Below are 27403 nucleotides of genomic sequence, written 5' to 3'. Positions count from 1 at the left end.
TAATAATTATGTATCACTTCTTCCAAATAGTTCTTGGATCGGAGGCAGGAAGTGAGGAACTGAATGGATTGGTTGGTTTTTTTTCTTAGTAGGTAAAAGCAGAACAACTCAATCATAAAATGCACACAGCTGTATCTAAAAGAAAAATGCAAACACAACTTAACCAACTTTATTTGACTGCATCTTATTTAGACAGCTTGCACATTTCAAATCCCATTAAATCTCTCTCTCCAAAAGGATATGGGACAATAGAAGAAAATTATGCAGCAATATCCAGTCATCAAACAGCAGTCCAATATTTTGAGATACACGTGATATTTTATAGATACTCAACTCATATCTGACGTCAATATAATTTATGGTTATGTTTTTACAAACCTGAAAGCCCTGTAACATTATAGCACTCATTTTAGTGATGTCATGGTGCACTAAAAAGTAACTCTGATGCACTACCAATTTGCTTTTATCTATGCTCCTGGAAAGTGATGAACTTCATGATTTTTAGACACCATAATAAATATACACATCCAGTCTTATACATGTCAGCCAATACCATAACACAGGGCAAGGTAAAATTAAAACATGTGACAAACAAACTTCTTTACATAGATTTGTCAAGCAAGTAGGGAGGGTAATTTGGGGAAGAGGCAGAAAATATTAAAACAAATTTTTCAATAGTAATTTTTTCTCTTTTTTAAATTTTGCTGGCTTCAACTTCAAAAACTACTGTCTGGCTTCTGATCTGTGGACTTCTCGAGTAGTTTCATCCTAATGTAAGGGAAATTACAATCAGCCCACACATCAAAAATGATAGTATAGTATACCCGTTAGCTTCTTCAATACTAACATATATAGCTTCATGGTAGCATGTATAAAAATGTTCAGCAGTACCAACTGCCAAACCAGTGTCAGTGGATAGTACAGTCAGTCTTAAAGAGGCAGCACCCCGTTAAAAGAAAGTTGCACCAATTTTGCTCAGTTTTAGCCAAGTGAACTCACTCTATCAATTTTAAATGGGATTGTTTTAAGATTATATAAGAAAAATGAAAGTCCACTACCAAGAAGTAAATCAATGTATGATGCTACTGCAACTGGAACGGAGACTTAGTTTTGATGCTGGGTTATCATGCTAGACATTAAAATTTTAGTCCACTTAAGTAAACCATTTTTGCATAACCAAAGAAAGACATAAGGAAGACATTTATATTCAACATACACCAACTGAATAATACAGCAACAATCTGACTTTTTAGCCACATGTTAAGGTCATGTTTACAAACACCCAGGCAGTTCAGCAAAACGTGGTCAGTTCTGGGGGAAAAGGTCAGCAGAGATGGTTTCACTGACAATGTGCCAAAAACACAATGGCTGAAATGAAAATCTAGCATGTATCTATTTTAGAACTGTCCCCATTAGTGAGTCAAGCAACTGTATGTTCATCAACTATCATTACTCATGAATCACCACGTCAAACATAAAGTGGTGAGATAAAATTTGTTAACTGTTTTAGCTCAGTTCCCTCCATATTAAAAATAACAGAAGCATCACTATGATTGGCATTACTCTAAAGGCTAGAGCCCAAATGACATTTGAGCAAAGACATACTCAAAATCGTCAGCTGGAAAGCTGTGTATTGTGTGATCATCACATTTTAAATGTAATCAGTACTCTGCCCATTAAACTTTCAAGAGCAACATAAAATGGAAAGAAATATTTGTCTTTAAAAAGAAGGATAAATGATCCCACCAGCAGGAAGATTTTATTTTTACCAAATCTGTGTATCATTATTTTAAAAGTACTTAATACCATGTTCACTTTCAAGACACTACACTGAGCAAGGAGCAGCTTTCCTTTAAAAAAAAAAAAAAAAAAAAAGGCAACAAACTTTCCTGAAAGGGGGCTTTTACCAACTGTTAATGGAGGTAGGGTTTTTAAAAAATACAGTAATTATAGCCATAAAATAAAATTCAAACCAAATCCTAGAGCAGAAGTAAAGCATATCCAAATTGAAGAAAAAACAACACAGAATCCTACAAAACATTTTTCACAGAGCATCCATCTTTTTTTTTTTTTTTTTAAATGGGTACCTAGGTTTTCCAGTTAAATTATCCATCACAGGTTTCCTGACTCAACTGAAAGCAATTAACTTCAAAATTGGTTACACTGCACAGATCGGCCAAAATACAATGTAACTGAACATGGTGATAACTATTACGAAAACCCATAGGACTCATTCCAAAAAAATTTTTTTTACAATTTTCCCTTTTGGTTTTCTGAGAACTAAGCAAAGCTTCCCCAAGAATTTGCTCAAATAAGTGAAAAGAAAAGAAAATCAGTTTAAAATGGATACAATGCACCTTGAAATTTATTTCCAAGACCAAGAACCAAAGTTAAGCATGTTAAGAAACAGAAGCAATGTGAAATCCAAATCAAGTGGGGAAAAAAGTTCCAACTGCTTTGTAAAAGCTGTTCTTCACAGCTTAGTGATAATTTTGATTAAATAAAATCATACCAATTTACATTAATTTTCTAGTCTTTTCCAAAAATTCCCTCACTCTCAAAAAAAAAAAGTGCATCCAAAAACCCAGCAATTCCCGGCTCCATCAACTTTTCTCATCCCTTTTGAGTCATTTCTCAAAGATTTTCCAAGTAGATTCAACTTCTTACTGTAAGGAAAAAAGGGACTTTACAGTAAACCACTCTGTCACTCACCTGGAAAAAAGTATCCAAATTATAAAAATCTGAAATAATTTATTATCAAATTTAGAATTTAAATAAAAACAAAAGTTTGCTTGCAAAGGCCTTAAAGAAAAGGAAAAGAGAGCATGCATTCAAAAACTAGAGATGAAGACAAATATACTTATCTACACAGGCACTGGCAGACGCAATTTAATTGTTATCTTTACTCATTGTAAGACACACCCAACCCTACATAACATTTTTTTCATTCACTAATCACTGAGGTACCAATATTCAAGAATGGAAAATTTAATATTGAAAAAATAAAACCTAAAATCGAAGCTTTTCCCCCACCCCCTTCAGAAAACTATGGCAGGTTTCATGTGAAATGTTAGTATACTTAGATTTTTACAATCTTACATTGGCTTTTTTAAGGAACAAAAATCATGTTCCACTTACTGGTTCTGTGACAAAATGATCACTGTGTAAATGACATTGTCAGCAGACTTTGCAAATGAACAAACAAATCTTGGCTATCAACTGGCACATCTTGCTGGTACCAAAAGAACTCTTTAAGTTTAAAACAATCTCTTTTAATTCAGAACAAATGCGCCATGCCAAAGTGCAACAAATATTGTGCGACACTCAATGAGACACTGACAGATAAGAGCTGCATGGAAATTACTAAATCCACCTGCAAAGCAATTCTGTACAAATTGCATTGCATGCAAAGGTCGATTCTGCGTGGTTGGAAAGTTGTTCCTTGATGTCAGTTTCTCAACGCAGCCACAATTTAAGTCGCAGTGCATCAACTCCATTTAAATAGTATCTGAACAGCCTCTTATCTCGAACAAAACCAAGATTTTCATAAAGTTTCAAAGCAGACTTATTCGTTATTTCTGTTTCCAAAACAACCTTCAAAAAAAAAAAGAGAGAAAACCGAGTTGCAATTTTATATATTTGAAATTAATTTTATAATTTCATAATTTGACAAATCACATATAAAATAAACATTTTAAGTATTTAATAATTAATTTAATAATTAATAAACATTTTAAGTATTTAAGAAAAACATACCGTATTGGTTATAAATTGATGGTGAAACAAATGTTAAAGAGAAAAAAACCAGAAAAATAGTCACTGAAATTGTGATAGTAATTTTCTCTTGGGGCAAGGAGAGGTAGGAATGTGAACATCTTCTGTTCTATTGATTTTTTGTGATGTTTGGAAGTTTTAGCAATGAGAATATATGTTTTGTACTAAACAAAGATGAATTATTTCCCTGTGGAGAAAAAGAGCGTGACAAAAAGATGAAGAAAAAAAAATATCAACAATAAAAACTTGGAAGAAAAAGGACTAGTACTTGAAACTATTCAAATTGACCTCCGACGCCTATATTTTCATTAATTTGTCATCATTTATCCTGGCAACAACTACCATATTATCTAGAGTCTACACCAGAATCTGCAAATTATAGCCCTTGGGCCAAATGTGCCTGTTGCCTGTTTCTGAAAATAAAGTTTTATTGGAACACAACCAATGCCCATTTGTTTACGTGCTATCTAGGACTGCTTTCTCAATACAAGAAGCAGAGCCTAACAGCTGCACCAGAGATCTATAGTCTGCAATGTCTAAAATATTTACTATCTGACTCGCTGTTTAGACCAAAGGTACCCCAAAATTAGTTAACTGGAGGGTTTGTTAAAATAGACTGCTGAGACCCCTCCTCCAAGAGTTTCTGAGTATATTTGGGGTGGGGCCCAAGCATCTTTATTTTTAAAAAATTGCTACTTGATGCTGATGCTGCTAGTTGGGAGACTACAGTCTGCAAACAAATGACTACATATTATGGACACCAACACTTAGCTGAAGAACACATAAAGCATTAACTTCTGAGTCTTTTTTAGAATGGCTCTGACAATGAGTAAGTGATATTTTTTGATATTCTAATTTCCTTTTTTAAATTTGTTTCTACCTTCCTCTACCAAAATATCCTCTATCCCATCCTCCCACCTTTTAGATACCCAGCTCTATTTGCCTTTCTATTGCTTCTCAACCTACCTCATTGAGAATTACCAACACAATGAGCTACAGTTACTACTGTAACTACTACTACTAACCCTCAGGTGTTTGAAGCGGGACAAGAGTGAGCAAAGTATAATTAAACAAAGGCCCAAGTGAAGCCTATGAGACTCTCTGTTCTATCTCAAGCTATCAAAACATTTGACAAGAATTCAAACGGATATAAATAATAGGGAAAAGAATATACCTCAACTCATCCTCTGCAAAAGTGAACTCATGATCAACTCCTCCTCCACAATTCCATATCTTAGTAACAAGATCTCCATCCTAACAATGCCTCAAACCTGAAACCAAGAGTAATTTTTGAACTAATTTTTTTCCTCTCTATGCCCTGCTACAAACATCCACGCACGAGTATTGCAATTTTCTCTCTTAAATCTCTCAAATCAACCCTTTTCTTTCTATCCCTGATACCATTCTAGTCCAAGCTCCCAGAACACTGAAATTGTAAGATTCGTCTAACTCAAAAGTCTTCCACACTCTTGTTAACTCCCTGCTTAAAACCATTTACTGACTCCTTTTTGTGCTCAAGATAAAGTCCACAATCTAAAAGCAATCTAAAGAAACCTAAAAGGCCCATCAAAATATGGCCTTTACCTACCTTACCAACTTCACTTTAGGTCCCCCCAGTCCCCTGCCTGTGCTCTTTCAGCTCTCCATGATCAACACTGAACGTTCAGTTTCTGGAACCCACCGTGATCTTTCCCATCTTAGACCTTTCACCCAAGTTGTTTTCTCTGTCTGGAAGGATGCTCTTCCTGTCCTCCTTGCTTTTGTTGTTAGTTTGTCCCTTCCAGACTGGGTGAAGTAGTATCCCCTTCTTTTGTATTACCCCAACAGCACTCTGCACCATTCCTTATCCAACTACATTCTCATTCAACATTTAATGACTGTGACAGCTCTCCTAGGTGATGAGCCCAAGAACGGCAGGGATCATGTGTACCTCCTTCACAGCCGTTTCCTATGTACTTAACATACCGGCTAACACAGAGAAGGCTCTTAAATATTTGTAAATTATATACATCCTACATACCTTTCATTATATTACATATATTACATAAACATTAGACAAATGAAAGTTTTACCAAACTTTTAAATGACCAAAGTACTGAAAGAGAAAGCTTCATCTTAAAGCAACGGCCTATACAATTTACTCATTAAAGTAAATCACTTGCTAAATATGAACTTTTAAAAGGTCTAAAAACAAGTAATGAATAAATCAGGAGCAAGAGAAAATATTACTAAGAAGGAACATTTAAATAAATGTTGTACAACAAATAAATTGGTTTAAGAATAAAAGTCCCCCAAACTACCAGAACTCATACAGCAATTCAGTAATGTGGCAGGATACAAAATCAATGTACAAAAATCAGTTGCTTTCTTATACACTAACAATGAAAATACAGAAAGGGAAATTAGAGAATCGATTCCATTGACTATAGCACCAAGAACCATAAGACACCTGGGAATAAAACTAACAAAAGAGGTAAAGGATTTGTACTCGGGGAACTACAGAATACTCATGGAAGAAATTGAAGACGACGCAAAAAGATGGAAGAGCATTCCATGCTCATGGATCGGAAGAGTAAACACTGTTAAAATGTCTATACTGCCTAGAGCAATCTATACTTTCAATGCCATCCCGATCAAAATTCCACTGGCATTTTTCAAAGAGCTGGTACAAACAATCCTAAAATTTGTATGGAACCAGAAGGGACCACGAATTGCTACGGAAATGTTGAAAAAGAAAAACAAAACTGGGGGCATCACACTGCCTGATTTCAAGCTTTACTACAAAGCTGTGATCACCAAGACAGCATGGTACTGGCACAAAAGCAGACACATAGACCAGTGGAACTGTACTCAGTTCCACTGTACTCAGTGGAACAGAGTACAGAGCCCAGATATGGACCCACAACTCTATGGTCAAATAATCTTCGACAAAATAGGAAAAAATATATAGTGGAAAAAAGTCTCTTCAATAAATGGTGCTGGGAAAATTGAACAGCAATGTATAGAAGAATGAAACTTGACCATTCTCTTAAACCATACACAAAGAAAAACTCAAAATGGATGAAACATCTCAACGTGAGGCAGGAATCTATCAAAATCCTAGAGGAGAACATAGGCAGTAACCTCTTTGACATTAGCCACAGCAACTTCTTTCAAGACATGTCTCCAAAGGCAAAGGAAACAAAACCGAAAATGAACTTTCAGGACTTCATCAAAATCAAAAGTTTCTCCACAAGAAAGGAAACAGTCAACAAAACAAAGAGTTTGAAACCCACAGAATGGGAGAAGATATTCACAAATGACACTACAAAGGGCTGATAGCCAAGATCTATAAAGAACTCCTCAAACTCAACACACACAAAACACATTATCATGTCAAAAAATGGGCAGAAGACATGAACAGACACTTCTCAAAAGAAGACAAACAAATGGCTAACAGACACATGAAAAAATCATCATTAGCCATCAGAGAGATTCAAATCAAAACCACGTTGAGATACCACCTTACACCAATTAGAATGACCAAAGTTAACAAGACAGTAAACAAGAAGTGTTGGAGAGGATGTGGAGAAAGGGGAACCCTCTTACACTGTTGGTGGAAATGCAAGTTGGGGCAGCCACTTTGGAACAGTGTGGAGATTCCTTAAGAAATTAAAAATAGAGCTACCCTATGACCTGGCAATTGCACTACTGGGTATTCACCCCAAAGATACAGATGTAGTAATAAGAAGGGCCATATGTACCCCAATGTTCACAGCAGCAGTGGCCACAATCGCCAAACTCTGGAAAGAACCAAGATGCCCTTCAACAGATGAATGGATAAAGAAGATCTGGTTCATACATACAATGGAATATTATGCCTCCATCAGAAAGGATGAATACCCAACTTTTTTATCAACATAAATGAGACTGGAAGAGATTATGCTGAGTGAAAAAAGTCAAGCAGAGAGAGTCAATTATCATATGGTTTCGCTTAACTTGTGGAGCATAAGGAATAACACAGAGGACACTGGGAGATAGGGGGAGACAAACCATGAGAAACTGTGGACTCTGAAAAACAAACTGAAGGTTTTGGAGGGGAGAAGGGTGGAAGGTTGGGTGAGCCTGGTGGTGGGTATTATAGAGGGCACGTATTGCATGGAACACTGGGTGAGGTGCATAAACAATGAATTTTGGAACACTGAAAAAAAAATCAAATCAAATAAAAAAAAATGTAAAAGTCAACAGGGGTGCCTGGATGGCTCAGTGGGTTAAGCCTTTGCCTTTGGCTCAGGTCATGGTCTCAGGGTCTTGGGATCGAGCCCCGCATTGGGCTCTCTGCTCAGTGGGGAGCCTGTCTCCCCTTTTCTCTCTGCCTGCCTCTCTGCCTAGTTGTGATCTGTCAAATAAATAAACAAAATCTTAAAAAAAAAAAAAGAAAAGAAAAAGAAGAAGAAAAGTCAACAATTTTTCCCTGCTCTTAAAAATATGGAATTTATTTTTTAGTAATGTGTGTCTTCTTCCAGTACGGAAGATCACTACAATCTGATCAATACAGGTTTTCAATTTTGAACAATTCTCTTGGGTAACTCCTAGAATTCTGTTTTAGGCCACCACCTAATTAGAGCTAAAATGTGTCAAAACAATTAACATGTCAAGCGATAAAGGTACAACAACTCAAAACCTGGAACTATTTCACAGAAAAAGGAGTGAAAGTTTTTTTAAGTTACTATTTACTGAAGGCTTACTAAATGCTTTGTAAGGGATTTTACATGCATTGTGTCATTTTACATGCATTTGTCATTATGTTATTTTCAGAATAACCCTATGAAACAGATATGATTTTCTCCAATTCACAAAAGAATGAAACTCAAGGCCACCAGTACTGCAAAAACAGACCAGACTGCAAATCTGAACTAAAGCTTAATAGTATCCACTCTTCTGTGCCTCCCCCCGCTGATTGTTTCCCAGAGTAAAACAAGGCAGCAAATGGGAGATCTAACCTACTTAAGACACAATGAAGGGGATCTAAGTCTGTTTGTTAATATTTGGCAACTGAAAATAGTCAAGACACATCTGAAGCTTATTATGGCTACATAAATACACACGTAAGGTGTGGTAAAGAGCTGTATTCATGTTTGTTGGCATCCTAACAGATTAGTGAAATACAGCCCAATTACACAGAAATGGAATTACACAAAGGGCTGACCTTAGTTTAAATGAAAAGATTCTCTCAGTACTCACATTCTCTAAACAAAGAGATCATCTGACAAAACAAAATGTAAAAAAAAAAAAAAAAGTAACTACTTTTTAATACTTAATCACTCAAATTCTTATAAACACATTAAAAGAAAATCCGGGTTTATAGTGAACTCAATATAAAACTATTCTTTCAGTCCACATCATGGGAGTATTACATAGGAAGCCAAAGGATAATGAGGCTACTTTGGTCCCAAAGAAATTTGCCAAAGTAGAATTCTACTTAACAGAAAAAGGATTACTGTGAAGTTCCACGGACTCTCTTAGCAACAAACCATTGTCAGGATAAGCCAAACTATTACAGTTTAGAAAGACTTTTTTAATATTGTAAGGCTGGAACTGCTGGAGGGAGGGCAAGCTGTTCATTGCTAGAACCTAAGCACTAGCCTATGGTCTGGCACCTCACAGACCTTCCATCAATACTACTGAATACTACTACTGCTTTTTTTTTTTTTTTTTAAGATTTTATTTATTTGACAGAGAGAGACACAAAGAGAGAGGGAACATAAGCAGGGGGAGTGAGAGAGGGAGAAGCAGGCTTCCCACTAAGCAGGGAGCCCGATGTGGGCCTCGATCCCAGGACCCTGGGATCATGACCTGAGCCAAAGGCAGACGCTTAACAACTGAGCCACCCAGGCGGCCGGTACTATTGCTTTTCATAACATTCCTTTAAGATCAGAATTACAATCATATGGCACAGACAAAGAGACTATAACCCAGGACTCTCATAAGCAGTTCTTTAATTAGGACAAACTATTCAACCAAAAGTTCTTACAGCTTAAAGATCTCCATTTCATTCTGTTCTTTACCAAGCAGCCTCTGTCTGATAGCCAAAATATGTTTCCAGTGAAACTAAAATGTTCAACATGTAACTGTTAAACATAAAAGGCTTAAAAGTCATCTTTTTACAATATCAAAAAAAATCATAAAAATATGAGATGTATTTACACATATCAAGATATTACATGTATTTTATTAATATGTAACAGATTTATTATTGGTTATAAGAAATTAGGCCACTGTTGGTAGGAATGTAAACTGGTACAGCTATCATGGAAATAGTTATGGAGGTTCCTTAAAAAATTAAAAATAGAACTACCATATGATCCAGCAATCCTACATTCCAGAACACTTTTTCATGCTATTTGTATTTTTCTTACTATTTCCTCTACTGTAAGACACAAACCCAAGATGCTTGTTCTAGAAGCCACTACATGTTTGGCAGCCAGAGGATGTGGGGGTGTAACCAAGTTAAAGCCAGGTCAGCAACAAGGGTAATGCATTTCCCATTCATGAAGCAACAAATCCACTTGTTTCTTTTTTCGATGTTATAACTTTACAGACAGCTCCATATATACAGAAAATGAAAAAGATATTAGTTATGCTGTTTAACATGTCTAATTCTGACATAAAAAGTTAGGAAAGTCATAGTAAGGCAAAATGAAGATAAATAGTAGATCCAGAGAGTATTTCATTATTATTCAAACAAAAACATCATCTACATTTTAACTCTGTGATTACTAATTTTGGTTTAAGATGTTGTGAATTTATCTTAAAAATGAAAAGAGCTACCAAGAGCAATAATAAAACACGACTCAAAGTCGCAAATTCTACAAACAGAATGGGAAGGAAAAACTGACTGGATGTGCATGGTAAGGCTTCAGAGAGATTTCCAAATGTAACTCTCTACAGGTGCAGAAAATTTAAAATCTCTCTCAAAATAAAAAAAAAAAAATAGCAGTACAACCTAAGTGGTGGAAAATGTAATTTAAATCCCTCTTCAAATCTCTTTCCAATAATCTGCTGAAATTTCTTAACACTTTAAGAGAAAAGAAGGTTGACCTAACTTAATAAAAGTAAAATCACATGTTGGTTACTTTATAATTGGTTACTATATTCTTAGAAATTAAAATTTCAGTTTTCCTCAAAACAATGAATTATATACAAGACTGTTTTTACACATGATTTTGTTTTTACCAAAAGGTATTTTAACTGATAAACTTTGAGGATAGTTTTTTTTTTTAAATCTTACTACGTACAAAATAAGTAAGATTACTGCCATTCCTAGAAAGCTTATAGAAAGCTCAGAAGCAAAGACAAGGTAATAATTCAAAATTCAAAAGTGCATTAAAAAAAAAGAGGTACAGATAAAATGTTGGAAGAACTGACTTAATCAGTCAAAAAATACGTAAGAACCATTGTACTCTATCATAAATGCCACACTAAGTTACTAAGAACACAGCAGTAAACAAGAAGAGGAATCTCTGCTCTCCTTAGCAGCTAAGGCACAGACTGAAAGGCAAAGCAAATTTTTCAAAAACAGAAGCCAAGAAAACCACAGAAGCCACACAAATGATTCTGTCCAGAAGGATTAAGGAAAACTTAAAAAAGTTATTGATAGGGGCGCCTGGGTGGCTCAGTGGGTTAAGCCTCTGCCTTCGGCTCGGGTCATGATCTCAGGGTGCTGGGATCGAGTCCCGCATGGGGCTCTCTGCTCGGCGGGGAGCCTGCTTTCCCCTCTCTCTCTGCCTGCCTCTCTGCCTCTTTGTGATCTCTGTCTGGCAAATAAATAAATAAAATCTTTAAAAAAAAAAAGTTATTGATATTTATTTTGGATCTTAAAGACAGAAAAGTAGTTTAATAAATAGAGGAGAATCAAGAAGCTACTAGGTCTAGCAAATACATCAGTGGGAAAATAGTTACACTGGAGTCGAGGGGGAAGAAACCAAACCAAAATGGAATGAAATGGTAATAAAAGGAAGTGGAACCAACAAAGACAAATTTAACTATCAAAAATTAGAAGGGAAAAAGGGATAGAATTGTGCCTTGTATAGTCTAAAACATAAGGAAAGGGAAAAGGAAAGCCTTATAAAAGTAAACAAAGGTTCTAATCCCTTCATAGAGAAAAACCTTTATCTGAACAATGTGGGACACAGACAATTTTTTTTTAAACATAGCAGAGTTCTCTAATCCAGAGGCAGAGTTATTCAAACTGCAAAAACATCATACAAAAGAAATAAGCTTATGGAACTATCCTCATTTCAGACTAAGATTAGTTAAAACTCTTTTCTTCAAAAGTAAGTAAGTAAATCAGAATTAGATTTTTAGGCCCACAATGAAGAGTATTTCTACCATAAAATGTGTCACTAATTAAGGATCTAACTTTGAGACTAAAACGATATAACCCAAATCTCTGTATCAATCCCCAGAACTTTCAAAGGAAAACCAATAATATTTAAACATTTGTTCAGTTAAGGTAAAGCACACTACCCTGTCTCACAGGTAGTGACTAGGCTAACTCACAGGTGTTAATACCATTAAGGAACACAATACTCCCTGTCTGTACATCCCTCTTCACTGGAAACCACTCTTTTCAGAGGCAGTAGAGGATTAAAACAAGGTCTTATCAACCCAAAGATTTTTCCAAACTGTTACGCAACTTTTAGGAAGCTTGACTTCTCCTGATGAACTAACCAGTGTGGCTATGGTCCAAACATAGAGACTTACACCCATCAACATATGCAATCCAATCCTCTTCTGCAAATTTTAGTTACCAGCCATTTAAATGATCAGGGTCACTGCATCTTTTACTTTGCGACCTTATATTAAAAGTTGTGAACAATATAAGCTCCTTCACTATGTGTGAATTATCTCATCTGAAATAACGTTGAATATCCTGAAATGCCAGGATGGTTTCTTCTATGCTGCCCAACATGCCTGAAGGCCTTCTCATATAACCACCATTTAGTGTGATCTGTCAGAATACAAATTAATGTGAACAAGAAACGTGAGACCACTTTATGGTAAAGCTCTGTATTCCAACATGGAAACATGTTCATGACATATTGTTAAATAAAAAAAAAATTGCAGAGTAATAATTATGGCTTCATTTGTGTAAAGAAAAAGTATTACACAGCTTAGATGTGTACTTAGAAATGGGAGGATACATGAGCTGATGAACAGTAGGTATAAGTGGAAAGAAGAATGAAGAGCTGCACAGCGTGGACAGTGAATGAAGGGACTCTATACCCCCAAATCACACATCACGCTTAATGACTGTATACATTTTGTACAGAAAAAAAAAAAAATCCACCTTAAAAAAAAGTAATCAAAACAAGTTGTAGACTTTTGAGGAAAAAAACCTAATTTCACGTATTTTGAGAACTCTCTAAGGCATAGTTACACTCCAATAATAAAGATAATTGTCACCTGTACTGTTCATAAAATTATTAGCACAATATAACCTTGTTCCTTCCCAGTCACCATGCCTATATTAAAAACATCTATACTTCTCTAGTTTATTCTTATTTCCTTCCACATTATGACAGTAAATCTTAACATTCCCAACCATCACCATGAAATTATGGAGCACTCACTATGTGTATAGCACAGTGCTATAGGAAACAAAGAAATTATAGCCATGGTTAGGTTGTACAAACAAGGTAAAGAGAAAAGACACTCTTAGGCTAATGCACAGAGAGGTCTACATTTAAAAAGTGGCTGTCTTTTTTCTCCTCAGCCTTCTCATTGTTTAATACTGAGAGATTTTTTTCAAACAGAATGGAATGTCTTTCATATGAGCTGACAGTTGGCACACAGTTTAAAAAAAATGTTATTTAGAGAGAAACTAAGGCTAGTATGGAAGGAAACTGCAATAAAATTAGTAATAAGAGCTACCTTATATGACTTTAACTGATAACAAATCCTCTGAATACCAATTCTTCTGAATATCAATTATTTACTGAAAATGTCTAAGATTTCACCTTTACATTTTGACAAAGAGCAAATTTTAGCTCTCATTATCATCTTAAAATTTGTTCTAGGTCAAAATTCATGTGTTTTTAAAAGGAATATAATTTTTACCATAAGTGACAATTATATAATTATATAATAATAGTTTGCAATGAAATTTGCAGTGTAATTTATGAGATATTTATTAAAAAAAAAACAAACAAACTGGTAGAATACCAGTTTAAGGTTTTAAACATTTAGAAAGACTTACCTCATCACAGTCTCCTTCAACCATGGCATATATAGCTTTCTTAACCAAGTTAGTACCTAGAATATAGATATGAGTATTAATGAAGGAAATTTTAGTTTCTTAAAGATACCTAAATTATCATATTCATAAGCACAGAAATATCAAATGCTGGGTTCTACCTTGAATGCACATACACACAATCTTAAGTGAGAAAAAAATTTAAACTGAGAGGCTAAAAGAACCTACACATAGCAATTTAAGTTTCCTTTTAAAAGACCTATCTCCGTATGTATCCTTTTTTCTTAGGTGTAATTAGTTGCTCAAAGAAGGAGTTTGTGCTGTTCTGTTTAAAAGTAAGAGAAAAAGGGGGAAAAAAAGGCAAGATAATGGTATGGCCAGAGCAACCCAGGAAAACCGTGAACTAGCCAGAAGTTACTACAAGACTCTTGAGCTAATTTTGCCAAAAATCACACCAGAAACTGCTGGCACGCAGAGTGGGTCCAAAACACTGGTTGATTCCTACAAACCCTATAGGGAGCCTGAGCATACTGAAGTCCAGCATTCCCAAATGACGCCAGTGTTGTCTCTGTAAATGTCTCGCAAAATGTATCCTAGTTTAGGGTCAGATGCATTTGGCTCGTAAGAGGGAAAACAACTGCCAACTCTGATTTTAAGAAATCCAAATTCTGTAAGGAATCTCTTAATTTCCCAACCATGCACATGAGGAAGAACACATTGCATGGGCCAAACAAAATGTCTATGGGCTAGCATACAGCCCTCAAGCCACCAGGTTCTGCCCTGAGAACTAGCCAGACAATTGCTTACCATTTGCCATGAGCCCTTATCAGCTCTTTTTAATGTGCCAAAAATGCAAAACTTGGCTTATATTAACAAGTCCAATCCATTAAAAACCTTAGTAGTAAAATCTAACCTCTAGTAAGAAAGATTGGTTAAACCAAATGTATTAAGTCTACCTATTTATAATGATTTTGGGGGGCACCTGGGTGGCTCAGTGGTTTAAACCTCTGCCTTCTGCTCAGGTCATGATCTCAGGGTCCTGGGATCGAGCCCCACATCGGGCTCTCTGCTTCCCCCTGCCTCTCTGCCTACTTGTGATCTCTCTCTCTCTGTCAAATATAATGATTTTTTACTGACATCTCAAATTATGTGAAACAGTCTTAAATTGGACAGTAACACTCGCATAAAAAAAAAACTACAAGTGACAAAAAACTACTAGCAATTAAATACTGGTATAGGCATTAAATCTTCACAAATACTTACTTAGCTTTACTAGATCCCAGAATTTGACATGGTCAGACAAGTGTTTGATCCCCATCCTGAACAAAGAGCCAGTGGATCCTAGACACTAGGACAATGGCTCTTAACCAGGCTTACAGCACAGTCACCTGGGGAAGCTCCAGCCCTACTTCTAACAGGACAAACAAGATTCTCAGGAAAAGGGACCTACGCATTTGCTTTTAAACCACCCAAATGATTCTAATGACCATTATAAATCACAAGCGTAAGATTAACTGAAGATGCCAGGAAAAGTAGACCCAAGAAAGAGATGGAATTGGGAATACTAAGAAAGCGTTCTTTCTCCCGGTCCTCCCTGAACTGCCAATATGTTTGAGGACATATTGTACTATATGTACTACATAGTACATATGTACATGTATGTACTATATAGTATATAGTATATATACGTACTACATGTACAATATGTATATGTACAATATGTTTGAGGACATATTGTACATATAGTACTAGCACTAGTACTAAATAATGGTAACAATTTCTCCATAATTTTGCCTTGAGGTCCACTTAACACAGGTATAGACAGCTCCAAGAGGGCTGTTATCAGTGCCCCAATGATGCTATTGAAAACTGCAGTATACAGTAGAAACGAACAATTTTGAATATGATCAAAAGAAATGTTTGGAGGTAAAAACTCATCACCTGTTACTTGCCAGAAAGATAATTTCTCAAACAAAACATTAATAAAGAAAACAATTCATTTTAAGAACATTTTAAAAATATTTTGAAATAAAAACAACCTTAATTTCCTTCTCTTACCTTCTTTCTCATTCCTACATATTTACATATAAATCTTTAGCTTTAAAAAACAAAAATGAAAATAACTTATGCATTCATTTAGTGACATAGTATTTTCCTTACCAATGCCATTTCTCCTGTATTTGGAATCCACGGCTAACATGGCTATATAACCTCTGCGGAACATCTTTTTGTGCATATCCAACTTGCAAACGATGGCACCTACACATTCCTCCCCTACCATGGCCTTAAAAATAAACAAACAGTTATGAAGAATACATTGCCATCAGGTACGGCACAATTACCCAGGGAAACAGCAACCAACCATTGGTCACACTTTCGAGGAAGGAGAGATAAGAATTCTAGTAATAGCAATCACATAAGTTTCAGAAATCTCAATTCCAGAACTCCTTCAAATGTTCCAGTTTTAAAATCATTCAACATTGTTTAGGGTATGCTTATGCTTCTTACCAAACCCTAGGGGGGAAAAGAAGCAAGATTTCCACAAAGCAAATATTCAAGTACCTTATAAGAGGTGCTTATAATTATTTGCAATAAAGACCTACATGTTTAAGATTTGGGAAGGAGGAAATATGTGAAAGTAATTTTTTTAAGAAAATTCTTTAGGATATGATAAAATATTGTAAAACTTGCGTATCAAAGTACTGTAAATTTATCTCCATTCCAATAAAGTTCTGCTGAAAGAGAAATATAAGACATAATATCTATACATGAACAGTAGAGTTAGATTTTGACCAGAAAAAAAAAAAAAAAGTAATGATTTTCAGAAAAAAGGCTTTTTTTAAAGGTATTCTTTGGATCTTACCCAAGGCGTTTTTTCAGTGAAGGACTATGAAAACTAGATATACGATGGTCTCATTTTTAGGACACTCCTGACAGTATCATTATCATAAAGCTCAAAGAATATCCAGAGCTTAAAATCAGAGTTTCATATTAAAGCAAAAGCTTTCATGTAATTTTATAGTTATTTTCATAAAAATGTCTTTCCAGAGTGTGAAAGGTTATATGTTGAATAAATGCTAACTATCCCCCATTTTCATTAACATTTCCAGTGTACCATTAAAAATGTTTTTCAAAAGTTCCTTCACTCATGAAAAGTTCTAGTAATACTGTATTCTGGTAAATATCAACAGGGATATAGCTCCAATTATTTAATAACATGTCAGCTTGCTCGAAATATGTGTTTGCTATAAAGAGCACTCATTAAAAAACAGGAAAACTTCAAATTATCTCTTAATAAAATTAAATTTTCAGAAGAAACTATTTCAACAACAAAAATCAGGAACTGGGTTAAAAAATTTAAAAGACCAGTTTATACTTAACTTAAACTTAATTTTGATCTGACATTTTTCAGATCATCATTCTGTAATATGATTAAAAAATCCTTTTTTAATTGTGGAGAAATCCTATAGGCAAGGTAATTCTAATCCATTTCACACAAACCTGAACGAGGTCAGAAAATTCTTTTGAGGGGCTATTAAACTGAACAATCCACACTAATTCATTCCTGTTTTATCACACAATCCAATAAACCTCAAAAATTTCTATTTCCATTTTCATTCACAATAAATCAATCTGGTTTTATCAAAATTCTTTTGGAAACTAAAATTTCTTCCTGAAATAAGACCTGAAAAATACACAAAAATTGGCAGACTGAACAACTCTTAACAGCATTTTTCTGATTCGAAAGTAACTCACCTCAAATATATGTTTATGTGGTTGAGTATGTGTGTACATGTTGTACACATTAAATGGTACACTGAAAAACTTTTTGACCTGATAAGTTAAGGAAAATGGAAACCTATATAAATCTATGACACAAAACTGTAGGACAGCTACACTTCAGTTAGTAAACCATCCAAAAGAAGCTTCTTCAAAATCAGAACCACTAGAAACAATACAACTGGACAATACTTTCAAATTGGATAGGAATTTCAAACAAATCTTCGTCCTTTGACCAAGGAAGTAATAGGCAAACAAGTATTACACCAGTTCACACTAGGACTAGATTGACTTCTTCCTAATTAAGAGTATGAAGGAACAAAGATCAGGTACAAAATCAGTAAAAAAGATAAAAGCCCAATATATAATATACTGTTACTAATAAGATGTTGATAGTGAGGAAGTTCTATTTTTTTTCTGATAAATTACTGATGGTTATACACTTACAAGAATCACTAAACTAGGGACATCTCAGTTGGTCAGTTGGTTAAGCATCTGCCCTCGAATGAAGTCATGATCCCAGGATCCTGGGATCCAGTCCCGCATTGGACTCCCTGCTCAGTGGGGAGCCTGCTTCTCCCTCTGCTCCCCCTGTTGCACTGTCTCTCTCTCTCTGACAAATAAATAAATAAAACCTTAAAAAAAAAAAAAAAAGAATCACTAAACTGGGAAACAAGTGGGTGGATCAGTCGGTTAAGCATCTGCCTTCAGCTCAGGTCATGTTCCCAGGGTCCTGGGATCCAGTGCCACATCTGTGCTCCTTGCTCGGTGGGGAGACTGCTGCTCCCCTTGCTTGTGCACACTCTCTCTCTCTGACAAATAAATAAAGGCAATCTTAAAAAAAAAAAAAAAAAAGAATTGCTAAACTGCTTGTCAGTTTTTCTAAATAAAAGCTCTGCACATATATTTGGAACTCTTACTATCAAATGTGTTCTTTTTTCAAGGATGGAAACTGAAAAATTCCTGGCAAGATTAAGACTTAACTCTACAAGGCCAAATGCTTGTTAATCTATAAAACTTGAAAAATGTAAGTTGTGTGAAATAGAAATTCCCAAATTCCAGAATGCTATACATGAGAAAACAGAGGAAGCCATGAAGTTAAATTTAGAATAAACAGACTATAATACATCACTGGTAGTAAGCTTAAGATGTTCAAAAAGGCACCAACAGCTGAAAATATCATGAACTCAAAAAAGGTAGAGATAAATTAGTTAAGACTAGAGTAACTGACAGTGTCCCATTTGTCTGGTACTCTACTTTCACACCTTTTACAATTATTAGGAAGAATCATAAGAAACCGTCATTTTTGTTAGTCAGATAAGGTCAAGTATTGGCAATTTTCTAAGGTTCAACCTCATACACTCCATTTGATCCATTACAGATTATACAGAAATCAGAAACGTTTTGGAGGTTTTCAATCTCTTCAGATTATTCATGTTTGCAAGGACAACAGTACCTTGATGAGGCATAACTTGGTAACACAATGATCTTCACTGAATAGGTCAAGAATATGTAATTTTTCAGGTTCTTGCTTATTTCCATATTGAGAGGTCAGGTAAAGTTCTAGCTTTACCTCTCAGCCACTAAATACTTGAAGCTTTTTTTTTTTTTTTTTAAGATTTTGTTTTTATGTAATCTCTATACACAACCTGGGGCTCGAACTCACAAACATGAGATCAAGAGTTGCACGTTCCACTGACTGAGCCAGCCAGGCACCCCTAACTATCTGAAGATTTAAACATTTTAAGTCATTTTGGTCCTTAATTTTTTTGCATTAAAAAGAGTGAAGTTGAGCTAGATTATATTTAAGATCCTTTACAGTTCTAACATGATATGACTTACAATAAATATACACACTTATATTTGTTTTAAATTAGTTCTTATAGGAAATTCAAAAATTGGGGCCAACATAGAGGCCCCAATTCTAAATGGCTTCTGATTAACTACTATTTTATGTTCAATACCTCCAGATATGTATTTGCACTAGCAAATCTTAGATGTCAACCACCTGTACATATCTCAATTTCCAGATATTCAGAATTTAATGTTAAACAAATTGGCTATTAAAGAGCTAAAGTACAAATTAGCTGATGAATTGGAAGAAGTCTATGAAATATCACCAAAATTAAAATTTACTAAGTTTATCAGAGTCTAAAATGGCAGACAAATTGAGAAAGACCAAGGTAGTATCAGAACCCAAAGTTGCCTAAATACTATACATACAACTGTTTTCTGTAACTAACAGAAATACATATTTCAATTTAAGGTGTGACTCAATTGTATGCTTTTGTGGGTAAATTTACAATTAAATCAATCATAAGTTTTTAGCAATTACATTGGCATTTAATATCACATATAGAATAGTGCTATAAAATCACTTTCCCATGTTCATTGGCATAGGCATGGCTAAGAACTTCTATTTTGATACAGTGGTTAGAATCCTGGAAGAGCAGTTTTGTAGACTGTAAGATAGTTCCCACAATTTAAACAAACATACTACATTGAAGTTTAGTAAACTGAACATAGAAAATAGCAGAACTACCATTATCTACAATACTGGAGTTATATTTTCAGATTATCAACATATGGAATCAAAAAGATGGATTTCTAAAGCACTGTCAAAATGTCTTGCAGGGATTTGCTAAGTGCAACTAAGTCAATGCTAAAACAGTAAATAACACTAGTGCTTCTCCCTTTACATATCATAAAATACTTCTTAAAAGCATGTTGCTTTTCCTCAGTGAAAGTCAATGGAAACAAAATGCTTGTGAGGACACAAATATAATGCATATACCCTCAGTTAATATTTAAGTGAAAGGTTTCATACAGACTAAAACTGGTCAATACTACTGGGAAGAAACTACTGGTACTGCCAGTACTACATAAATTAAAAAAAAAAAATACAACTATTTAGCTTATTTCATAGCCAGATCTTTTTTGTTTACACATAAGTAAAAAAAAAATTTTGTCAACTATTCTTCACAGAAGCCAGTGTTACTACTAGTATTTAGGTATATCTACGACCATTTTCTTAAAGAAAAAAATTAGATTAGTAACAATTTCACACTTAGTTTCCTACATTCCAAAAAGGCATTTTGTTCAAGTTTCAGGAGTCTTTCAGCCACCAGAAGTGTTAGTAGCGCCTTCTACAATCTAGCACTAGAAAACAGGCTGGCTACAACTGTTAATTGTCCTGTTGAAGTAAAAGGAAACAATCTCCATAATTACAGAAAATGCTTGTAAGATTTAATTCTCCAATGTGGCCACAGCAAGTTTACTGACAATCATGTTCACCAAAACATGTTTATGCATACACTCTTCCCTGATTAGGCTGCAATTGAGAGATTAATAAAGCCTGTATCCGAACAGAACTATGTTCAAATTAAATAATTGCAAAGTGCTTTGAGGACGAGGGAAGGTAATTAAAGACGGTTAAACATGATTATAAGCTAATATAAACAGGATCCAAGACCCCCAACATGCATCACACAGGCTTGTTGCGTTTACATATCAAGTTCAGCCAGATGAAGACGTCTTACCTTCAGAACACTTTCATTAAATAACTAGTAGTGTGCACATGCACTTTACATCATGTAACGTACTATGAAACGCAGGAGTATACATCCACTGCCACTCTCGGCCCTCACACTCCCTGCCCTGCACGGCCTGGATCTCTCTGCTGGGTTCACCCTTTTTGCATTCCATCCACTTACCAAGAAGCACAGCTGTGGCCAGTTGTGGATAAAATATCTATAGGTATAAATGGAGTAGGGTTCAGACAGATCTTTGGTGATCAGTCTCATGATATCGGGCATTTGTAGCTCGGATTCATATCGGACATAACGTATCGTCCGATCCTCCCCAGGCTCAACCTCCCTGCCTGAGGGGCTTCTTAAACTGCAGCCGGCGGTCAGGGATGAAGAGAGCAGCCGCACCTGCTCGTCTTCCTCCTCCTCCTCCTCCTGCTCGGTGCCCTCCGCCAGTCCATTGCGGGCCGCCGCAGGATCGCTCGCCGCCACTGCCTCTGCCGGGCTGGGGAGCGCAGTTCTTCCATTACTGGGGAGGCAGTGAGGGGCACTCTCGCCCGAGTGTACCCCAGCTCCTTTTGTTGCAGTCGCTCTGGGCCCCCCGTCGGGGGTGGCCGTGGTCGTGGCCGTCTCGGCCACGCTCAAAACCTTGCTCTTGAGGGAGGCGGCCGCCCGGAGGTGCCGCAGTTCGGGGCTGATCAATCCGTTGAGCTGCTGCTGCTCCTGCGGCGGCTGAGGGCAGCGGAGGCACGGATGTCCCTTGGCCGCCGCCGTCGCCTCGCTGCCCGCCGGGCTCCTGCCGCCGCCGCCTTCGTGCTCCTCGTCGTCCTCCTCGTCCTCGCTGCAGCAGACGAGGGCGGCCCCCGCCGGGAAGGGACAGCGGGGCTCGGCCGCCGCCGAGGCCGGAGGTGCTGGTGGTGGGAGGAGGCTGCTAGGCCCAGGCGGTACCTCCGCCATCCTAGAGGCGACACAGACCGAGAGGGGAGGCCATGAGACCCAGCGGACTAGCGCGCAGCAGAGGGGGCGGCGGGCGGGGGGGCGACGGTGAAGGGGGGGGAACAAAGGCAGAAACCGTCCCTCACGGAGCAGCCCCCCAATTCCGCGCCCCCCCCCGCTCTTCAGCGCCGCCCAGCTGTTCAGCCGGCCACCGTCCCCGTCCGCCCGCACCCATCCGCTGGCCCTGTCACCCGCGGCCCCTCCCTGTCCCCTCCTCGCGGCTCACCCCGCACAGGTCCCCGCCGCCACTGCCGCCACTCCTCTTCCTCCTCAGCCGCCGCCGCCGCCGCCTCCTTCGCCGCCGCGGCCGCCTCCACCGCCGCCAAGGTTCACACTCAGCCGCCGTCGCCGTAAAGCGCCTCGGCTGTTACCCCGGGTAAAGTTTCCTAGGCCTGGCTTTACGACACTTCCCTGCCTGCCGGCTGCCGGGGCCAAGGGAAAGGGGCGTGGAGGGAGGTGACCTGTGGAGGGGCGGGGACGAAGGTGTCTCCTGTGGGCTCTAGGGGAGGCCGAGTGCTAATGGGTGGGGCTGTGGGGTGGGGAAGTTGCTCACGGCTTCAGAGTCTCCAGCTTCAACCCCACTGTCCTCGGCCTTGGAACTCCTCCGCCGGCGGAGGTTAAGACGCTGGGCGGGGGAGCGATGGGCAGGCCCGCCGTCCACCGAGCGGCCGCGAAGCCCGCGGGCTGGTGGCCTGCCGACCCAAACGCACACGAGTTCCCTAAAACTGCTCCTCCTCAGCTGTACTACGTTTGCCCTGACCCGGAGAGGGGCAAGGGAGGAAGGCAGAGGGGGGAGGGCGGTTACCTGAGTCCCTTAAAAATGGAGCAAAACGGGAGAAAATCGAAAGAGAAAGGCCGTTAAAAGCTTTTGAAAACTGGTTGTTTGCGGTGTGAGTTAAGTTTGATTAGTCTGCCCCTTTGAGACAAGACAAGCTGGACAGGTAGTCCTTTTTCTCCCCCCTTACCCCTTTCACCCCACCCAGGAATTTGGAGGTAAATGTGATTAAAAGGTGCCGGACAGATACAAGCACGTCTGGGGAAGAGTTAGAGATGGTGGAACAGAGTGACAACGGCTAGAAAAGCACAAGCCTAAACTTGTGACACAAACTGTCACCAGTAAAGTGATGTCCTGAACCTCCTCCTCACTCACTCCACCAAGTGGTCTGCCGGAGCGGATGCAAATGGAATTGAACAGCGACGCGCACTTGAGCGTGTGGATTCCCTCTTTCCTCTCTAGTCTGCAAATGATGATTTCCAGCGGATCTTTTGTAACTCTCCATCACGCGGAGCAAATTAAGTTTTTCCAAAACTGATTTGTAGAGCTGGTCATGTCAGCAGCATATAGATGTTTTCAGGGACATAATTCTATGACTGATTGTGTTTGCAACTTTCTGCCATGATAAAAACTCTGGAAAGTGGGTTACACTGTATTGTAGCTGTTAAATACAATTGTTAGGATCCTTGTCACTAAAGATAGGACAAACTATCATCTTCCATCTACAAGTTCAATCTATAGTAATAAAAAAAATAACAAAATGCGTGACTATGTGCCAGGCACCAAGTACCTTATGAGTATTTGTTAACTCATTTATAGGTTTTATAAAAACTAATTTATAGATTTCCATAGAAATATTGACATTTGTGTACAAATAGAGGTGTAGGTGCTTATTTATTTCAGCCTTATCTATAATTGGAAACAAGTCCAAACCACCTAAGTATCTATCAATACAGGAATGATTAAAAGAAGCTTACGATACCTAAATACTATAGTTAATTATGTTATTGCTGAAAGAATGAAATAGATTGAATATAATGGAATATATTTGGTACACTTCCGGTTACTATGATTGCATTGCAAATTACCCCCACAACACAGTTGTATAAAATAAACATTTATTATGCCAATGGATTCTGTGGGTCAGGAATTCAGACTGCACAGCAGGAATGACTTTGCTCTCTTTATGCATAGGGCCTCAACTGGAAGGCTGAGGATTAGAATCATCTGAAAACTTTTCACTTTCATGTCGATGGTTGATAATGGCTGGGGGTCACAGGCTGGAGAACTCAGTTCAACTCCACGTAGATCTCTCCAGGTGGCCTTTTACTATGGACTGCTCTGGGCTTTCTCAGAGCATGATGGCTAGTTTCCAAGGGTGAGTATCCCAAGAGTAGGAGAGCCAGGTTTCTACCGCCACCTTTTATCTGCCTTAGAGGTCATGCAGTGTCAATTCTACTGCCTTCTTTTTCTCCATACCCTCACAAAGCCTCATCCAAGTTCAGGGATTGGGGAAACAGACCCTACTTCTTGATAAGGAGAGGCAAGGTTTTTAAAGAGAACATGGAACCAGAAATATTGCTGTGGCCATTTTTGGAAAGCACAAGTTGTCATAGGTGCTTAAGACTTCCTAAACACCCTAAGGAGGTAAACTAATAAGTACAATGGGATCCCATTTATGGTTTTTAAAAAGAAAAACAAAACCATATTTCCAAATGTACATACATTGTTTAACAATACATATTTTTCAAATGACATAGGTTTGAAGTGTAACCTGGATGGTCAGCCAAACGATGATCTGTTCAAGTCATGCAGGAAATAATGACCAAAATGGCCCCACACAACTCCCCAAAACATATTTAAAGTTTTTTTGTTTTTTTTTTTAGATTTTTATTTATTTATTTGAGAGAGAGAGAGAGAGAGAGAGACGGAGTGAGAGAGCATGAGAGGGGAGGTCAGAGGGAGAAGCAGACTCCCCATGGAGCTGGGGGCCTGATGTGGGACTTAATCCCAGGACTCCAGGATCATGACCTGAGCCGAAGGCAGTTGCTTAACCAGCTGAGCCACCCAGGTGCCCCTAAAGTTAATTTTTACTTAGAAAAATGTCTCTTGTTATCTGTGAACTGTAACCCTATCTAATGTGACTCCATCGTAAGGAATGAGTGGCAGTAAGTCTTAGTGTTCTTTCCATACTGTAACTTGGCACTGAGCTTTCTTGCTGAGGAGCTCACTTAATGTTGTCTCACAGTTATTTTCAGAAAGATGAGAGTTGGAAAGACCTCCATGAGGTCAGTGACGGAGTCTTATTCACTTATTATTCACATATCTAATACTTAAAAGGAGACTTGTTGTTGTTTTTTTTCCCTACACTATGCTATTCTCTCAGCAGTCTAGGATGTTTATAGTTAAAAAGTAAATTCTGGCCTCCTTGCTAGTTCATAAGCTAATAAGTTCTCTGATATCTAAGCTCCTGTGACTCCACTTTATATCCCAGTATTAAAATCCCAATGCTGATCTTCTAAGAAGACTTCTCTAAGAAATCTGTCTTTGTAAGCCTTTTCTTTTTTACTCATGTTTGTTATATGCTGATATGATGGCAGCATTATTTTAGGTATAAAAATAGGATTAGTTCACGCTAATGCTTTAGGCATATTTGTCTATTAAGAAGCTCTGAAAAGACAACTCTCTCTGAGAGTGATGACTTCAGAAGAAGGCATGGTGTCCAAGCAGGGGAGGTGTAACCAGTGATAGTCTTCTATCTGGATAATTGGTATTTTCATTGCTTTGACATACCTTATGATACAATAGTCACTTGTTTACTATTGCCTTTGTTCTCTTTTGAACAATGAAAGGACACACCTTAAGTTTTTTAGAAGAAAAAGCTCGTTAAATCAATTAAAATAACCAAGAGCAATTTTGAACCAATATCTTAAGGCAACTTCCTGAAGGAGAAAAGTTCCTTCCAAATTCTAACAGGTAGACATTTTTCTCTTGTTAGCCAGGTTTAAGCGGGAATCCTAGCTGTATACCTACCTGAAAGGTAACTGGGGGAATGAAGATGCTAATAATGGAGAGATGCTTTAAGTTCTCTTGACTCAGCAGGATGTCATGTTTGTGGCATAGGCACACATACTGAATAATTTAAATATTTGTGTAGTTTTATTTTACATGCCATATTGCTCTTAGTCCTACTAATCCTACCCATTGGACATAAAGCCTTAAATATGAGTGTCTTTAACTTTGTTTTATCCTAGATGAAAGAAAGGGGATACATCAAATTTGAGATGCATAGCATTTAATCAAAGGATGAGTATTGTTTTACCACCTGTAATCTTGGAACACTGTGAGATTCCCAGGTAAAGTGCTTTGATTAACAATTTGATTCTTCCCTTTGAATTTGAGGGAGTGACAGTCTGTTCTTTAACCCTCTGACCCTTTGACAACAGTGGTTGGCAGTCCCAGTTGTAGGCATAGATTTTGTTTGTATGACTGAGGGCCTTGGGGGTGTATGAGGAACCAGAGAGGACTACATTCAAATGGTCGCTATTTCCATTACTTTGAACCTCATACTTCCATAACTTGCTGAGGGCACGGACAGGCTCTTTCTTCTATCTCTATCTGGGTAGGTGAAAGATGCTCGAGAGAATCTTATATTCCTATATATTAAAGCTGTTGAAAATTCTTGGTCTCCAATTTAGCTATGCCTCAGCTGTCAGTACTCTAGAGTTGTTTTTACCAGTTTTCCAGGCTAGCTTCACCCAAAAGCAACTATCATTGACCACTACTTGCTTCACACTCTCCTCAGCAGATGACCCTGCCTCCACTTCACTAGGAAAAAAGAACTATTCCAAAGGTGAACTCCCTCCACCCTCACCCACCATGTCAATAAATGCATCTCTATCTGAATTTACCCTTATCCTCCCCACCTCCAGGAAAACCATTAGAGGGTAGAAGATGGCCCAATTTTTCAAGACTAATACCTCTTTCTACCTGTGAGCTTGATGTCATCCTTTCAGTACCCTTTGGCACCTGTCCCATCATTGTTCTCACTCTCTGCCTCAAAAGTTTATAAATGCTGACTTTCTCTCCTTTCCATCACAGTGAAACTGCTAATCTGCAATAGGTAGCCACCATCTCCACCCAGATGCAAGTTTGCTCTTTAGCCAATTGGTGGCCCTTCCACCTCAACCCTTCCACTAACACCTCCCTGGCAAAAGTCACCTGTCATGTCCCAAAGACTAGATCCATTCCACTCTTCAACTCTTCATGTCACTTTATTTTCCCATGGCATTTGATTTTGCTATGCCTTTCCTA

The 27403-nt window shown here is 37.7% G+C and overlaps 1 protein-coding gene across 2 annotated transcripts; it reads right to left on the bottom strand.

The window, feature by feature from the left end:
• Positions 1 to 136: 136 nt before the first annotated feature.
• Positions 137 to 22674, bottom strand: NAA30 (N-alpha-acetyltransferase 30, NatC catalytic subunit). Of its 2 annotated transcripts, XR_013967198.1 has the most exons (6): positions 22541 to 22674; positions 21505 to 22276; positions 16172 to 16295; positions 14015 to 14070; positions 3374 to 3594; positions 2078 to 2666 (listed from the first exon to the last, which is right to left on the bottom strand). XR_013967198.1 is itself a non-coding variant. In XM_080809592.1 (5 exons), exons 2-5 carry the CDS (start codon positions 22273 to 22275, stop codon positions 3457 to 3459), a joined length of 1089 nt encoding a protein of 362 aa, XP_080665718.1. In that variant the 5' UTR covers position 22276; positions 22541 to 22674; the 3' UTR covers positions 137 to 3456. The 2 variants fall into 2 exon arrangements, 1 of the variants encoding a protein (XP_080665718.1); XM_080809592.1 differs by having other exon boundaries at positions 137 to 3594.
• Positions 22675 to 27403: the final 4729 nt, after the last annotated feature.

This window comes from Martes martes (assembly GCF_963455335.1).
Source record: "Martes martes genome assembly, chromosome: 7".
NCBI lineage: Eukaryota > Metazoa > Chordata > Mammalia > Carnivora > Mustelidae > Martes > Martes martes.
Note: the sequence above shows the minus strand (reverse complement) of the source record. Positions and strands in the feature narration are given on the sequence as shown.

Excerpts from the sequence above, each read along its gene's own strand:
- NAA30 (XM_080809592.1), bottom strand. The coding sequence starts at position 22,275 with ATGGCGGAGGTACCGCCTGGGCCTAGCAGCCTCCTCCCACCACCAGCA. Across the intron at positions 14,071-16,171 it reads ATACAGGAGAAATGGCATTG|GTACTAACTTGGTTAAGAAA; the intron begins GTAAGGAAAATA and ends TCTATATTCTAG. Across the intron at positions 3,595-14,014 it reads TTGAAGGAGACTGTGATGAG|GTTGTTTTGGAAACAGAAAT; the intron begins GTAAGTCTTTCT and ends TTTTTTTTGAAG.